Here is a 15,732-nt window from a genome sequence, read left to right on the forward strand (position 1 = left end):
GCACAGCCGGCACCACAGCCAACACACTCATGGGAGGAGCGAGGACCATCCGCGCAACGCTCTTGTTGGTTTTCTGACTGCTTTGGAGGACTCTGGCGTGTCGAACATGTTGATAAGCGGCTCCTTTTTAAAGCGTGGGCGTTTGCGTCGGAAGCGGAGGGAAGCAGCAGTAGTCCGGAAACAGAGGCGGAGGAGGGCATGGGCGGAGAGTGGTGGACATTTTGAAAGGAGAAGTTAGGGAAAACGCATGCGAGCCTGCTGCAGGCCACCTCGGCCTGAGCGGTTTCTTGTCTTTCTCAATCCAGCAGTGTGGAAGTGCATGCTGGTGTGTAAGAGTTGCGAAGGTGAGGGAGACTGAATCAGAGCTGCTGCGAGACGGCTGATAGTCGACACTTGAACGGGTGCACCCGCGCTAGTGGATGAAGCGTACTCACAATCTGCTGCATGCGCTTGGAGCTCAGGCCAAGGACGCTAGACTGCAGCTTGCCGTACCAAGCTCCTGTGATCTTCTATTTTCTTTTGTCTCTCTCCCCCCGCAGGGGTCGGCCAGGAGTAGTCTGGAAATCAATTCAAAAAAGGGGCCAACGCCAAAGTAAAACAAGAGGGCATTGGGACAGAAGAAAGAAGTTTATCTATGAATGCACACGAGTCCCTGCCGCCCGTCGCTCACACAGCCGTGTAGGCTAGAAAGACAGGCAGCAAGGGACCAGGGCACGATTGCTTACGCATAGCCGTAGAGGATGTGGCCTTGCTTGCGCAGCGCGTTCACAACATCGCACGCCGTCACGGTCTTCTTGCGCGCGTACTCGGTGTAGGCCGTGCTGCAGCGCACAATGTCCTCCACGTAAGCCTTCAGCACGCGGCGCACCTCTTCGTAGACCTCGCTCGAGATGCGCTTCACGCCACCGCGGCGCGCCATGCGGCGGACGCAGCCGCGAGTGATGCCGCGGATGTTGTCGCGCAGCACCTTCTTCTGGCGCCTCTGGCTGCCCTTGGCATCAGCGGAGCGCTTGCCCTTGGCCATGGCTGAATGTGCCGGTGAGGAAAGGGGTGTGCTTGGGGGGGGGGGGAGGGGGAAGTAGGCGGTGGATGAAAGCGTGGTGAGGAGGCTGAATGGGATCACCAAATAGCAAAAATGTTGAGATGATAAAGTCTTGAAAGAAATGAAAGGTAGAAGGCATTTAAAGCCGCTGAAGGGCCGCTTGAAAGGCAGCAGCAGAACGCTGAAAGAGGAAGGGGGTGGTGTTTTGGCGATACCTCGTGGTATGTTTTCAGCACTGGAAGCACGCAGAGCTACATGATCGGAAGTTTTTGCCTTTCATTGACATTAAAGCAACTTCGAGCACTCCTCGCGCGCCTTCCTTTTGTTCCTTTTGTAGATTCTGTACGTCACTCTTTTCCTTCATGTTAGACGTGCATGTACGTGCTTTGAAAGAAGGTCGTCTCTTTACGGTGTGGCACGAGTGCGTATACCCAGCAGGGGCTTCTTTGATGCTGGCAATGGCAGGCCACCGCGCCTCGCTGCGCGAGTCCGGCAGAAAATCTCAGGGACTGTGAAAGGGGCTCGGGCACACGGCAAAGAAAGGAATATGCTGCACTGTTTCGTTGCACCACAGCGCCAGTTTCAACTTGTCCAACACCGTCATGGCAGTCGACAGCGCCTTGAAGCTGCGCCGAGCCGCGAAGTACCAGGCAAACCACTCACGGTATCGCAAATAGTACCGCCGTTTGCTACCGGCAGCGAAGTGTAGGAAGGAGGGAAGCACGTGCCGCCGGAGAGCAGCCGAGCATCTAGTGGAGACCGAGCCGTCTAGTAAGGTCACGTCGAGGCACCGCGGCGGGACCTCACGACCCCACAGTGGGGGCGTGATGAAGGCACCCGAGGCGCCAGCGATGAGATCGCGGTCAGGAACCGTAAAGAGCACGTCATCGCGATGGCGAGTGTAGTAGGAAGTGAGCTGGCCGAGCCTCTGCCGGCGCCGCAAATGGGAAGTGAACATGAACTCCGTGAGTTGGTCGACAGAGATGAGACCAACCGGCAGCCCAAACGGGTCGCGCACCAGTCGGCCGTCTGCGCGGTGCCCAGTCTGAAGCAAAAGGCCCTCATTGACCTCGAACATGCGTGAGTAGTACCGCAGAACGCCGAGGATGGACTGATCGCAAAACCACTCCCGCTTCACGCGAGGCTGCTGCTCCTTGGCGAACCGGAGAACACCGGCGGCCATCTCTCGGAGCGCCCACACGCGGGAGATGTGCATGCCGGCGTTGAGATAGTGCGCCGGGTTGCGACCGACGGAGAAGGCGCCGTCGTAGAAGAACCGATCGCCGGGAGTGCGCAGAAAGTTCGCAGCCTCCAGCGAGGTGTTGAGTAAGCGATGCCCGTGGCCCTGGGCGAAGAAGCCGTCGTAGATGTTCTTGTAGTAATTCCAGTCCTCCCTGGATGCGCGGGCTGCGTCGTGGGGAGAAAAGAAGGACGCGCCGTTGCGAGCGGCTGCGATGAGGTGCGTCGTGATGTAATCGCTGGTGAAACACTGGAAGAGGCCATCGACTGGCTGATGATAGTAGCAATCGTCGTCCGCGTTGAAGATGACGGGCGGCAGCTGCACAAGCGGCCGCGGCTGTTGGTTGGGTGTGGTGCGCAGAGTAGCCATAAAGGCGGACCCGACCTCCTCTCCGTAGTCCTCCCAGGCGCGCACCGCGGCGAGATCGAGAGCCGCCTCTGAGGCAGGCGAGTAGCGTGCAAACTTCTGCAAGAACGGCACCACATCCGATCCTGTCCACGCCACGTCGGTGTCCAACGTGACGACGATGTCCTCGTCCCGCAAGCCCTCGCGATCAAGATAGTCGAGGTAGTGCTCATAGCGCCAGACGTGAGAGTAGGTACTATCCGCTCCAAGGACGCTGAGCCGGACACCAGCGAGCGCACACGACGCAGTGACCATGCAGAAGCTCCAGTCCGTCTGATTTGAGGCTACGATGAAGTGAATTCGAGTGGGGAGGTACGTTACGCCGTCCGTGCCGTTGTGCTGCGACAGGTATGCGTTGACACTTCGTTGCAGGTCCGCGTTGGCATCGGGGTGATCACCTGGGTCGCGCTGCGGCAAGGGCTCCCTCTTCCCTAGCGCGGCACGCCGCGCGGGGTGGATATGGGAGTACACGTAGTGGCAGTGGGGTGCATTGGGCCGCCAGACAGCCGCGGCGGCAGTAGTAACAGCCAAGATGAGCGCGAGGTAGAGTGTCGAGAACAGAAAGCGCTTGAAGCGCAGCACGTCATTCTCCGATCCGCACAGGCGAACGAGCTCGTGCCGCATCCATCGAAGACGCTCCACTGCCGCTGCTTCGACAGAGCGATACTGCTGACGCAAAGCCCGCTGTGAGGAGCGCACCAACGTTACAAGATGTGGCATCCCTCTTCGTTTTTGTTGCGGAGTCAATGCGGGGGGCAGCATGCGTGCCTAGCATAGCGTGGATGAGCAGTGATTAAGTCGGAGTTCGAGAAAGGGAAGCGAGACGACAAGAAGTATGGCCAGTAGCAGAGAACATGCAGGAAGGATAGAGAGTTGTGTTCTGCTTTGTGTGCGCATATATGGAGGAGTACCCAGGTTCGTATTGGAGAGCTCTTCGCACACTCGCAGAGAGGGAGAACGAGAAAAGAAGGTCCGGCGAAGGCGAAAGCGTCGATGATGCGACGCTTTCGACAACTCTGCAGTGACGCAACGTGGGTCTTGTTTTTCCACACAGCATCCACAAAGAAGGCCTCGATCTGAGAAACGAGAACGAAGCAAGGTATGCCGGGGTAAATAGGTAAGGTGACGGAGAAAGAGCAGAAGAGGAGAGAAAGAAAAAGAGAGTTTGGGTATCGATGAAGTTGCCGTGGGCAGCATGAAGCGCTATCGGGCGGAGGGGGGTACCAAGAAGGGGGCATTGGCATTGCCGGGTCGTCCCAGGTTGAGAGAGGTAAAAGTCGACGGGCCACACACGCACAGCGCACACGCCAACAGAAACGGGCCCTCGCAATCTGTGGTCACGTGACGCGATACTGTTGCACGTTCCATGATTCGTTGACTCTGAGTGTTATCGCTTCGGTTGTATGCAGAGATCACATATAACCGTCAGCTCGTCGAAAGTGACAGAGCACCCGCTATAATGTTATTGGGGGTCGTGTAAAGGGCAAGATGTCCGTCAACACTTATGGTTGTGAGGGTGCAAGCAGGGAATTGTGGCGAAGCGAGAGGGCGGCCCGTTTCGTTCATTCCATCTTGAGCAGGAAGGAGAGAGAGGAGCCAAGAGACCAGGAAACCGCCATACCCTCGATGCGGTTGGGCACCGTGAGAGCCGTGGCGTCACTAAGCCCTAGGCCGTATGTCAAGAAGCTGTACATGTACGCCAGCTCCATGCAGGCCGTTTCCTCAGGGGCGGTGGTCCGCCTCGCAGATTCCCGGTGGCACACCTCTTGCCCGACCTCCTTGTACGACGAGACGTAGACCGGGCTCCCCTCCTTGCTGAAGTGGTAGAGTCGGTCGTAAAAGTAGGAGAAGGCGTAGATGAGATGCCGCCTTGACGGAAACAGCGGCTGCGGCACGCCGCGGGCGCCACAGGCATCAAACTTGCAGGTCGTCTTTGTTATGACATGTTCGCGAAATAGTCCTGCACACGCGTCAAAGTCCGTGGCGTCACTGTTTCGAAGTTCCACATCGTTCAGGCGCTTCGCATACCCTCTCGGGAAGCACGGGAAAGACGACGTCCCGTTCGCTTCGGCGAATGACATCATAAGCTTCTTCTTCGCCTCGTTCATCCCAAGGCCGAGATAGCTGTGCTGATACATGGTGATCGTGCGCTTTGGTGTGCGCAGCTGGTGGGCATAGTTGAAGGGCAGCCATTCTCCAGACGTGGGCGTCGTCTCGAAGACGACCTGTGTCGAGGCACCTCCCATGTCGATGGTCGCGACGGTGGCAACGTCCGTGTCGAGCCTGTTCAGCAGGTAGTTCACCGTCAGCCACCCGTAGACGCCCTCTTGAGCGCCAGAGATGATGGAGGCACCACGAGACTGAAATGGAGATGCGTTGAGTGTGTGCTGGGCAGCGTCCAGCAGCACCTGCTGGACGGACTCAGGTAGGAGCCGAAGGCCGGCGGTGGCCTTGAGGGTGACGAAGGTGCACTTCTGGTAGCTTTGCGGGACCACCTTATCCGCGAAGCGCAGCAGCCCCGCAAGCGACTCCTTGGCGCCGTCTGGGTCGGTGGCAAAAGAGGATAGACCCGGCTCTACTCGTTTGAAGCGCTCTCTCAGAAGTACGAGACCGGTGCGGCCGCGCTCGTATTGGAACACATGCACACGTGAGCCAGTGCTGCCGGCGTCGATGACGACGTCGTATACATTCGCGTACGCCGAGTCACATGGGGAGAGCAGAGGGCTTTGATAGTAAACGAGGAAACCGAAGATAACAAGCGCGCTAAGCACAAGGGTGCCGGCGATGCGCAGTCGCTTCGACTGTTGAGTCATGCGCCGCACCGAGGAGTACGGTCGCATCAAATCCCGACACACAAGAGCGCCACGTAGGTTGGCATCAAGCAACGTCAAACGTGGAGAAAGGAATGAGGAGGCCGCAGAGAGCTGTACGCAGAGGAGAAAACTAGGGTCCTCATGCAGGTCGTAGTGAATGTTAGGCGAAAGGAAAGCAGTGCATTAGAAATGAGGCCAGTGAGCGCGGATAGGAAGGCAAGCGGAGACGGTGTGATCGTAGCGGGTGTGGTAGCGAGAAGTGCTTCTCCAGAAAGAGTGGGCCGGAGTGGGAGACTACAGAGGCAGCGCGCAGAGCAAGCTGCAGCCTATAGCCCCTGGCAAGGTGGGAGGGGGGGAGACGAGGGTAAGTGGCGGGTGAACGTTAATCGTCACCGGCCTTCACTCCCTTTCGGTAACAACGGCGAAGTTAACAAGTAGACCGTGCGTGCACGACAGTGTGATCGTGGAAAGGGACCATGGCATTCTCTTTGTTTTTTTTCTTGCATGTGCGAGCGTGCATGTTCAAAACCGCAGCAATCTTTGCACAGAGGAAATGTGTGGCTCTTCTGTGATCGGCAACAGCCGCACGAGTCTGAAAGCTACGAGCACGCGCCTCGCACTCACAGGAGGAAAGAGAAAGGGAAACGGAAATAGAAATGCTGGGATCCTTAGTATGCATGGCTAGTTAGAGTGAAGAAAGGGAGGGTGAGCGAGTGACTATCGCGCATGCACAAATAACGAGAGAGCCAAGTCTAAAAGAAAGGGCACGCACAGAGACGCACACGCACCCCCTGTGGGATGAGGAAAGACGCGTCCAGCATGTGTGTGTGTGGGAGGGAGTGTAGGTGACGGCAAGCTGGGCAGCAGCTTCGGATTCACTCCGCGCTGGGCGAATCACTTGCCAAGCGGTGGTAAAAATCTTTAATGTGCTCGACCGCCTCTTCCGCGGAGTCGGTAAAGAGCAAGCTATCGATCTCCTCCTGCGATATCACGCCGTAGTCAGCCAGAGCCTGCCAGTTGACGACCGTCTGCCAAAACTCCTTGCCGAGCAACACCACTGGCAACGAAGGTATTTTCTTCGTCTGTTTCAGAGTGAGCAGCTCAAACATCTCGTCCAGCGTGCCAAACCCACCTGGGGCGACGACTATGGCGCGGCACGAGTACATCATCCAAAACTTGCGGGTGAAGAAGTAGTGGAACTCAAATGCCAGCCCCTTCGTCACGTGGGGGTTGAGTCCATTCTCAAACGGGAGGGAGATACCCATGCCCATCGTCACAGCTCCAGGTACCGACTCTGCACCGTGGTTCGCCGCCTCCATGAATCCGGGGCCGCCACCTGTGGTGACGACCAGATCGTGAAAGCGCTTCTGCAAGTCGTCCAGGGACTCCGACCCATCTTCTGGAGTAAGCCTGAAGTAGTCCGGAATGTACCTGAAACTTCGGATGATCATGTCCTGCTCCTTCTGAGAGAACTCGGCCACCATTCTCGCCAGCTTTTCGACCACGTCGACCCACTTGCACATCCACTGCGTCTTCTTCAGGCGAGCGAGCTCGTTCTGAAGGCTCGCCTTCGTGCTGTCGTCTGTCACGGCTGCCAGTTTGGAGTGGATGTTCTGGACGGTGCTGTCGTACTGCGCCTGAGTCATGGAGCGGGCACTGCCGAAGAAGAGAACTGTGGTGCGGATAAAGTGCTGCTGAAGGCGCTGTTTGGGTTCCTCGAATTCGCACAAGATGCGGATCATGCGCCCTGAGTAGCTGTTGAGAAACTCCATGTTTCTGTAGGACTTGATGGTGGGGGTCAGCTTCTGGCCGGAGAGGTCCTCCCCCTTCTGCACATAAGGGGAGGACTCGTGCGAGTGGCGCAGGGTCGACATGGCCGTTTATGTGGAACGCAGTCTATACGTGTGTGTGTGTGTGTGTGTCGTCCGTGGTGTGGGGAACGAGTGCCGTCGATGAAAGCACACAAGAAACTTCTGAAAACGCAATTGAAGGAAAAAAAGCTCTGAAGGCGTGCGTCTGGTCGTGTCGTTTTTGCTCGAGTTGTGATGGAAATCGAGAGCACGAGAGAGAATAGCAGGGAGGACCACAGGGAAGAGTGGGCGCCACACTTTCAATACTCCCAGATAGGCAAGGAGCAAGAGGAAGGAAACAAGGAAGAAGGGGGAGCACACACGCTTGTTGGCGTATAGAGACAACGGCACTCGCGGGGTTGTTGTTCGAGGGATTGTCTGTCTCTACTGGAGTGTTTGTCTACGGGTGTTTGAAGTGCACCAGACGATAACGGCGGTGTTCCTTAGAAGCAAGGAAAAACCGACAGAGGGAGAGGTGCAAAAGCCACGGGCGAAGAACTGATCTTTTTCTATGCGGTGTGCGCACCGGCTGATCGAGAAGGAGAAGCAGCAGACGGCTAGCGTCTTGCCAGTCAAGTGTGCGGCGAAGTAGTGACGGCCATCAAAGAGTGAAAGAAGAGGATCGATGCAACGAAGGGGAGGGGGCGAGTACCGCAAAGACGTGTAAGGTGAGTGTGTGAAGGTAGTGGGTATGCAATCGTGATAAAACGCAGCGCATGAAGGCAACAAAATGAGGCCATAAGTAGGAAAAAGTAAGTGGTTCAGGTTCGTCTTTCCCCTCCCCGTTCCCTCAACGGACGTCTCGCTGGAAAGAGGAGAGCACGCGTAAAGGCAAGGCGATCAACTGGGGCGCGGCGCCTTCTGGGTGCACATGTTAGAAAGAGGTGAGTTTTTGGGGCGCTGAGCAGCCCCTCCTAGAGAAACAAGAGCGGAGAGGAGCAGATTAAGATTGCCGGCCGTTCCATCGGACTACTTGCCCATGTGCGAGTGATGCATACCGTATCCAACCATTATCCATCACGTTCGTTTTGCTTGTGGTTCTTTTGTTAATGTCTGCATACTCTACACTCGCTAGACGCTATCGATAGTCCTCTACTGCATCGGCTCTTATCTTATGTTTTGTTTCCGTTGCTGTTGCTTGGCGTCCGTGTACGGTGGTGTGGCGGTGGGCATATTGCTGTTTGTGTGTGCGCCTTGTTGCCGGCGCCCATGGTGGCACCAAAAGACGACCATCATCCCCAACACCACCTCGCACCACTGCAGCAAAGAGAGAGAAGCTTCATTCCTCGTTTTTCGATGGTCCTATTCGCTGTCTGTATGAGTCACACACCACTCTACACCACGCCACACCACCACCACCACCCGCCAGTCTGCCGCGGGCCCCGTCGCCTGGTGCGAAGCATGCCGTTCGCACACGCGTTGCAGCCGTGCGCCGTCCCAGTCAGCTGAGAGCACGGCCTCTGCCTCACACGCTACGCGCCACCGCTCCGCGGGCCGCCTCGCAGCCGGCTCCCCCCATGCCGGTCGCCACCTGGTGCATCCTCCTCGGCGTGGCACGCAGGCTCCCCATCAGCAGGCAGTGAGGGCCGGGTGGGATACGCTCGAGCTCGGTTGGCGCTGTGCCCATCATGCGGATGCGCAAGCGTGTGCACCGTCGCGGGTCGCCCGCGATGCCGCGCCATCCAGCGCCTGACCGCCGGCATACCAGCGGCGGTACATCGCTGTGACCCCTCCGCACATGCTAGGTACTTGAGCCTGGCACCGCCACAAGCGGTTCTGGCATTGTTAGGGGCTAGGGACTGGGTGGCTTCTCCCCACTCAGGGTGGGAGTAACGGACCCCTACATTACCCTGAGGTGTAGCCCCATCATGAGTGCACCGAGAGAGGAGGGAAAAGGAGAAACAAAGGGACTGGGGAAACGACTGGGGAGAACGCAAGAAAAGAGGAAGAGAAGCCAAAAAGAAAGATATATTAGGAAAAACATTTTACACACACGCGCCCGTACAGAAGTCTCAAACATACAGCGAACGGAGACGCGAAAGAGAAGGCCGGAAGAGGTGGGGGAAGGCGGAAGCGGAAAGCAGAGGAGGGACAACAATAATAGAACACCAGACGCAGTGCGCAGCCACTGCCGCACCACCATTTGCTCTACCCTACCGACGTGCTTGGCCCACTTGGCAGCGTCGCACCCCCCCCCACCTACACACACACACACACACCTCTGTCGCCTGTTAGGCTGTAGGGCACTTCGCGTCGTCTTCGCGAGTGCCATCTCGTCATCAGCCGCGTCGAACGTCATATGGGACTCAGGGGTATCTACTGCGCAGCATACACAATGCGCATCAAAACCGCCGAATCGGTCTCTTGCGTACCTCAACAGGGGACTGATGTTGGCTGCCCCCCCCCCTGCACGCACATCTTCGGCTGCTGGCTCTTTCTTTCACGCAGAGATGCGGGTGAAGTCAGTCGACGGTGCGCGCTCAGTACTTGAAGACCTGCTCCTCCGTGTAGCCTAGCGTTTTCAGCAGGCCACTTACCTGGCCCTGCTGAGGCGGCTTGCCAGGCTCAAATAGCTTGTCGCCGCTGATGGCCTGCATCATCGGAGGGGGGCCACATACGAGGATCTTCGTGTTCTTCTCCCCCGGCTTCGGCATAAAGGTGGTTACCATGGCACTATTCACATAGCCGATACCGCCTAGCCACCGGTGCGGCACCTCCAGAAGGGTCAAATACATGTTGAAGTTGTTGTAGACCTTCTGCATCTCAATCAGCTCGTTAGCAAGCAGAATGTCGCGGCGTTGGTTGTTGGCATAGATGAGAGAAATGTTGGTCTTGTCTTTGGGATTCTCTAGCACGGCACGAATCACCTGGTACATTGGAGAGATGCCGGTGCCGCCGGCAATCATGCCCACGTGCTTCCACATGTTGGGCTTGTACGCAAACTTCTCAAAGGGGCCCTTGACGAGCAGTTCGTCGCCTGGTTGCATGGAGAACAGATAGTTGCCCATTTTTCCTTTTGGATACTTCTTCACAACGAGTTCAAAGTGGCCCTTGGTGCTATTAGAGGAGATGGGAGTGTATGGCCGAGCAACGTCCTTGCCGTCTGCATCGGTGTACTTCGCGATAATGCACGAAGCAACTGGCATGTAGAAGCTATCATCGGGGCTATCGAGGGCAAAGTAAAAGCGGCGCGTATCGTGCGACTCGTACCGAGAGGAAATCAACTTGAATGGCTTGTAGCTATCGGGGGAGAACGTGTTCACTGGTTTCTTGGCACACTTGGCCGCTAAGTGCTCCGACTGCTGCGTGGTACTCCACATGGCACCAGCGCTAACACCGCCTACTAGGCCGGCGGCGGCGCCAGCAACGAAACGAACCATGATCTGCAGATATCCACAAGCACTACGATGTTGCTATGGTCGGATGCTTTTGTACGCAGGAGCCGAACGGAGAGAAGGTGAGGGCGAGTTGGTGTACAGAAAGGGGATGGGCGGTGGTGTGTCTGCCTGTGCCACGCCTGCTATCAATCAAGAAAAAAGCTAAAAGAGGCTTTCAAGCCTGACGTTGAAGAAAGGATGGAGGCGGCGGCAAACGGAGAGGATCGCAACGACGTTTCCAGCATGAGACGCCAAGGCGGAGGATTGCACGAGGGCAAGTGTGGAGGCGATGGGGAGAGTGGAGGTAAAAGCAAAGGAGAAGGGAGAGAGGGGAGAGAGAAGATGAGGCAGGCCGGGACCAACAGCGATTGCAGAGGAGCCCACCGTTTTTTTGTTCAGTGCGCCTATAGGATCGACAGAGAATTTCGGAGGATTGGCTACGCAATCGCGGCATTCCAGCATTGGCGGAAAAGCACCCTCCAGCTGCAAGGGAATAGGGCGAATCCCTGAGAGGAGGAGAATCGGTCGTCTGCGTCGGCGTCTGCGCTAGCGAATGTTCGCCTTTTCGTTTTAGCTATGTGTGTATGGGTAGAGGGGGACATGCTCATGGGGCGTCTGGGTGTCTCCAAACGAAGTCACATTTTGAGCACAGAAAGAGAGATGAAGAACTGTCTGTGTGACACGACTCCTCTTGTATAGAGAAGCACGCCTCTCGCCGAGTTCCCTTGCGCTTGCATGCGTCTGTCCATGTGTGTTTGCGCTTCCGTGCTTCAGACCGGACGTCGCCATTTAGTAATAAACAGAATGATACATCAGAGCGCGTTGTGGGACCGCTCCATGGGTGCCCATCTTGAAATGAGCAAACACACCGAAACGCACAGCCTCATCACGGACATAGACAAGCACACGTCGAAAGAGGACCAAACGGCGTGCGCAGTTCTTAGTTACTGAAACTTCGCTTTCGTTTTAGCGGGACAACATGCACGGAATGAGCCGAAAAGGAGAACAGAAAGATATACACGCGCACGCGCAGAACGACTGAGAGAGCGAGAGAGAGACGGGCCACTGCGCCGAGCAAACAAAGAAGGAAGAGAGAGAACTTCACAAATTCAAAACAAAAGATAACAGCGAAGAAAAAGAAAACAGAAAAGGCAGACATCAAATAAAAGCACAACAACCAACGTGTTTCGTTCAGTTTTCGTTTCTGCGCCGTGTTGGCTCTCTGCCTCATGCAACAGGAGCCAAACACCACTCTACACCACCACCACCACCACCACCCGCCAGTCTGCCACGGGCCCCGCCGCCTGGTGCGAAGCATGCCGTTCGCACACGGGTTGCAGCCGTGCGCCGTCCCAGTGAGCTGAGAGCACGGCCTCTGCCTCACACGCTACGCACCACCGCTCCGCGGGCCGCCTCGCAGCCGGCTCCCCTCATGCCGGTCGCCACCTGGTGCGTCCTCCTCGGCGTGGCACGCAGGCTCCCCATCAGCAGGCAGTGAGGGCCGGGTGGGATACGCTCGAGCTCGGTTGGCGCTGTGCCCATCATGCGGATGCGCAAGCGTGTGCACCGTCGCGGGTCGCCCGCGATGCCGCGCCATCCAGCGCCTGACCGCCGGCATACCAGCGGCGGTACATCGCTGTGACCCCTCCGCACATGCTAGGTACTTGAGCCTGGCACCAGAGGCGGTTCTGGCATTGTTAGGGGCTAGGGACTGGGTGGCTTCTCCCCACTCAGGGTGGGAGTACCGGAACCCTGGGATGCCATGCACCGAGAGATGTGTGTGCCCCCGTCATCAGAATACAGAAGAAACGGGGAAAAAAGAAGCGCACAAGTCGGGAAAGAAAAGCAAGAGAAAGGCAGAAACTGTTGAGCTAAAAACGTACAGATACACGGGCAGAAAAAGAGACGCGCACGGTTGGAGAAGGGCGGGTGCGCCGTGCAGCTATCAAGAGCACAGAAAGGCATTCACGAGAAAGAAGAGGAAAGAGGAGGTGCAGCGACAAAGGCGAAAACAACAGCATGTGGGCATTGATGTTGATGGTGGCTTTTGTCAGCTGAGGGGGAAGAGGGGAGAGAAAGGAGGCTTCGACGCACCGCGGGACTCGAAGCTGAAGAAAGAAAAAGAAGTAAGGTCGGCTCCTCTGTTCTCGCTTTTTGCGCCTCCAACAGTGCTCCTACGATGCCGCTCTTTCGTGTGGGGATGCGCAAACGTGGAGATGGTGATGGTCTTTGGTGGTTATGTCTCACTTGTTTTTTCTTTACTTTTAAGGCCATGTTAGCTGCGGCGGTCTGGCAGTTGTGTGGAGGGACAGCAGAGAAAGCGAGAAAGCCATAAGAGAACAAAAGGAAACACAAAGATGCGTAAACGGAGGCAATGGTGAGCGGGGAAGGGGTGGCACCCACACTCACAGCGAGAGAGAGAGCATGAAAAAAGGCAGACAGAGGAGAAACAAAGGAAGATAAAAGTGAAAACACACCAAAAAATTGAGCAGAGAAGAACGGAGCGATGAAAGACGCATACACACACGCGCACACGGAGTCAAGAAAACGTGACATTGAGCGCTAAATTAGCGAGATAAAGAAAGAGAAGGAAAGGAAGGGGGTGAGAGGGTGAGCGGCTGGTCGTATTCACTTTAAGCGTGTCAGTGTCAGTACCTTATGTACGGGGTTGGCCATGAACCGTCCAGAGAAGGCGAAACAAAATTGCTTGCCGTGTTGTCTGTTTGCCCAGAGGCCCACAAGACAGACAGCTCACGAGTCGCCGATCGCACACCACTGAAGGAAGGAGCGAGGGAACAAGAGAGAAGGAGCGAGATAATGAGAGACACACAGTCCAGCCACACGATCTAGCTGCATGACGGAAGCATAGCCGAGCAAAGTGCTTTCCCCACCACCACCAACATGGCTTCCATAGACAGGGCGTCTCGCCTTTCTCTACCCCTACGCTCTTCTACCTCTTTCCCCCTCTCGCCTCATTCTCGCCTCCCAACCATACACCTACCGCTTTTGTTGTTTCTCTGTTGAGCACCTAGGGCACGATTGAGCCTCCAGCGCACCGAGCACAGCTACGCTGTCGCCGAGACTAGCAGTGATGCACACTTGTTCTCCAGTCTTCACAGTGCGCGCTGTCGTGCATCGGTTCTGCGCGTGTGTAAGGAAGCTCCCCTCCGTTCCTCACTCTCTCGATTCATTGCCGTTTCCTTACGAGATCAACAAAAGAAGTCCTTCCTTTCCCTGCTCCGATGCTCGAAGAGGTTGCCTCATGCTTGACATGTGTGCTGCCGCTTTCTTCCTTGTGCATCTGCTGCGCTCTCTTGCCGTTTCCCACGTTGACAGCTTCGTCCCACGCATCTGCCCGTATCGCACACCAAGACTGCCTTTGCCGCAGCAGGCTCGCGCGAGCACCCGGACACAGTCAGGCATGTATGATGCCTTGTTGGAGATACGTTAGGTAAGGCGAAGAAAGGGGGACGACGGAGGCACAGAAAAGCCCGCGAATGCGCGCCTGTCCACAGCCAATCATCTGTGCGCGGCGCCCGCGCTCACAAAACAAAACGAAGGAGCAGAGCGTCGACAAGCGCAAAGCGCAAGAGCCCAAAGGGAAGCGCATCGTCGGACCCCGCCCCCACCCACCGCAGAGAGCAAAAGGGGGAAAACAAAATAAAGCATTCGGGGCAGAGAATATAAACGTACATAGCCGCAGCAGCAGCACAGATGACGTCGATGGGGGGACGAGGCTGTGGGGGCGCAGGGAGAGAAGCGAGTGGTGCACACGACAGAGATCAAAGACCGTAACGCGGTAGACGGGAGAGAGAGCGGTCCAAAGAGAGAAAGCGCGGGCATGGGAGGGTGCGGGTCCTGTTGCAGTCTCTGCGAACGCGCAAACAGAGAAGGGGAGGAAAGAAGACGAAACACACGCACACACACAAATAGCGAAGAAAAAAGTGCCGGGTTGATTGAAGCGTAAGTGCTCGTGTTCGTTTTTTGTTTTCTTCACGTCACTTCCTGAAAGTCGACAATATGAAACGAGAGAGGTACAGGGACACAGAGAGCCACGCAGGAGGAGGGGGACGGCACGCATCGCCACGCACACTCTAGTGTAGACATACGCACACGCACTCCGTAACTGAACCATCAAGAGAAAAAAAATTTAAAGTGAAATGATAAACCAAGAACAAACAAAAGGAAAAGAGAGAAAGGAAGAAGGAGACAGCAACGTCAGTCAGTCAGGCAGTCTACGTGTGTAGAGGTGAGTGTGCGATGGGAGCAAAAAAGAGCCGCGTCATCGGCAAAAGCAATGAGAGAGAGAAAGCGACATGGCGACGCATGATGGTACTGACACGAGTACACGTAAAAGGGAGAGAGGGGGGCTCTTTGTTTCGCTTCGTCCCTATTCCCGCTTTTTGTTGTTCACCCTCACCTTTGCTGCAGTGAACTGAAAAGTATAGCGCAGCCAGGAGGGCCGTAGAATGGCGAATGAAGGCCGAAACACTGCGTTCGAGTAGAGAAAAGGGGGAGAGCCCCATGGCTCTTAATTCAGCCTTTTCGCCCACACTTTCCGTCACTACTCTCCGTTTTACTTAGCTTGCATGTCCAGCGGTGGGGTGTGGGTATGTGAGTGTTTGTCAGTGGTGGCGTGGGAGCACAGGAATCGCAGAGGTTGGTGGAACCGCGTCGCAGGAAAGCGGAGCGCAGCAACACACCGAACTGAAATAGCGGATAAAAAAGTGCGAGCCATGTGCACCTTCGCTATCACGTGCACCGCTGCTGTCTTTGCGCGCCGGTTTCCTTTTTCTTCTTCTATAGAGTCTCCCCTTCCAGCGTACGCTTCTCCACCTCCACTTTCAAATTCAGGTTCTGCTGCCCTCCTTTGTTCGCAAAACAGCATCCAGTACGTGAAGCCAGACAGTCGCAGCGAAACACGTGCTGTGTGCCCTTATCAGTGGAGAGACAAGGAGGGAGAGGAAGGTTAACGGGATGGCCGCGGCATCGAAGACGACAGAAA

At 56.3% G+C, this 15,732-nt stretch overlaps 5 protein-coding genes across 5 annotated transcripts; all 5 read right to left on the reverse strand.

The window, feature by feature from the left end:
- Positions 1–721: 721 nt before the first annotated feature.
- On the reverse strand, positions 722–1,024 carry LINJ_15_0010 (histone H4; the record flags this gene model as incomplete). Its single annotated transcript, XM_001464302.1, has 1 exon — positions 722–1,024. One exon carries the CDS (start codon positions 1,022–1,024, stop codon positions 722–724), a length of 303 nt encoding a protein of 100 aa, XP_001464339.1.
- Positions 1,025–1,544: 520 nt separating this feature from the next.
- Positions 1,545–3,407, reverse strand: LINJ_15_0020 (conserved hypothetical protein; the record flags this gene model as incomplete). Its single annotated transcript, XM_001464303.1, has 1 exon — positions 1,545–3,407. One exon carries the CDS (start codon positions 3,405–3,407, stop codon positions 1,545–1,547), a length of 1,863 nt encoding a protein of 620 aa, XP_001464340.1.
- An 842-nt stretch (positions 3,408–4,249) lies between these two features.
- Positions 4,250–5,527, reverse strand: LINJ_15_0030 (ATP diphosphohydrolase; the record flags this gene model as incomplete). The annotated part of the gene is made up of 1 exon (XM_001464304.1): positions 4,250–5,527. The coding sequence occupies one exon, from the start codon at positions 5,525–5,527 to the stop codon at positions 4,250–4,252; it is 1,278 nt and encodes a 425-aa protein (XP_001464341.1).
- An 848-nt stretch (positions 5,528–6,375) lies between these two features.
- On the reverse strand, positions 6,376–7,374 carry LINJ_15_0040 (conserved hypothetical protein; the record flags this gene model as incomplete). The annotated part of the gene is made up of 1 exon (XM_001464305.1): positions 6,376–7,374. One exon carries the CDS (start codon positions 7,372–7,374, stop codon positions 6,376–6,378), a length of 999 nt encoding a protein of 332 aa, XP_001464342.1.
- A 2,456-nt stretch (positions 7,375–9,830) lies between these two features.
- LINJ_15_0050 (putative cytochrome-b5 reductase) lies at positions 9,831–10,670 on the reverse strand (the record flags this gene model as incomplete). The annotated part of the gene is made up of 1 exon (XM_001464306.1): positions 9,831–10,670. The coding sequence occupies one exon, from the start codon at positions 10,668–10,670 to the stop codon at positions 9,831–9,833; it is 840 nt and encodes a 279-aa protein (XP_001464343.1).
- Positions 10,671–15,732: the final 5,062 nt, after the last annotated feature.

Source organism: Leishmania infantum, chromosome 15 (genome assembly GCF_000002875.2).
Source record: "Leishmania infantum JPCM5 genome chromosome 15".
Taxonomy (NCBI): Eukaryota; Euglenozoa; class Kinetoplastea; order Trypanosomatida; family Trypanosomatidae; genus Leishmania; species Leishmania infantum.